The sequence below is a fragment of the Wasmannia auropunctata genome, unplaced genomic scaffold (genome assembly GCF_000956235.1).
Source record: "Wasmannia auropunctata unplaced genomic scaffold, wasmannia.A_1.0 LD336116.1, whole genome shotgun sequence".
Lineage (NCBI taxonomy): Eukaryota > Metazoa > Arthropoda > Insecta > Hymenoptera > Formicidae > Wasmannia > Wasmannia auropunctata.
The window spans coordinates 1,882,269-1,883,196 of record NW_012026774.1 but is presented as its reverse complement, the minus strand read 5'-3'; the positions used below and the strand labels follow the sequence as shown (position 1 = coordinate 1,883,196).

The window sequence follows — 928 nt, the reverse complement described above, 5'->3', positions numbered from 1 at the left end:
TTCATTACAAATTGCTCTCAATTATAAAGGTGAGTAAAGATGTCTTAAAATATAATTTTAAGATAAAAACATTTATTTAAGTCGAGCTTTGTATTGAATTAAAATACTTGCAGTAAATACATTTTTATATGTTTTGTACAAATAATTATATAATTTACAATATGTTGTAATTAATTACATATGTACATATTATTTATTATTTAGGTAAAAATTAAATATAAAAATTATAACTATTATAAATAAATGTTTAAAATTATTTTCTCTAAAAAGATTTTAATTTTGCAAATGGTATTATACGTAAATATATTTTTACAGAACTTCTAGACTGTGTAGATGCAATTACTAAAAAGTATGGAAATATTACTCGTCTTATCTTAGGAACAAATGTGTTCGTAGTACTTTCAAAACCCGAAGATTATAGGGTAAGTTTATAAAAAGAGGTAATAGTCAATAATAGAGAATTCATTGAATTAAATACACAGCTTGTGCTTACGAACGTAAATGGTACCTACAAAAGATCGGTGACCAAAACATGGGAGGTAATAACTGGTGACGGAATTATCAGAACTTCAGGTAATGTGTCTAAATATGAGAAATATTTATTTTATTTTGTTCTTAATATTTTTAATTTTATACAATAATATAGATTTAAATTAATATTGAATTGATATGGATATACGTATTTCTTCATATTTAATATTGCGTTTACTCAATAGCAATAATAATTCCAATAATTGATAGGTGCAACTCACAAACTTCGACGAAAAATAATACATCCCTTGTTGAATCTCAAGTATTTATCCGAATATGTAACATTTTTCGATAACTTTAGCAATCTTTGTGCAGACGCTATAGAAAAAAATGTCGATGGACAAATGTTTGATCTGAAACCGCATATAATGCAATACTCATTTGATATATTTTTAGG

The 928-nt window shown here is 24.5% G+C and overlaps 1 protein-coding gene across 1 annotated transcript in view; it reads left to right on the top strand.

Moving 5' to 3' along the window:
• LOC105448342 (cytochrome P450 4c3-like) overlaps positions 1-928 on the top strand; it is a 5,157-nt gene that overhangs the window by 1,179 nt on the left and 3,050 nt on the right. The window contains exons 2-4 of the mRNA XM_011686863.1: positions 316-422; positions 483-573; positions 742-922. Of these exons, the coding sequence (XP_011685165.1) occupies positions 316-422; positions 483-573; positions 742-922 (379 nt within the window). The remainder of the gene's footprint in view (positions 1-315; positions 423-482; positions 574-741; positions 923-928) is intronic.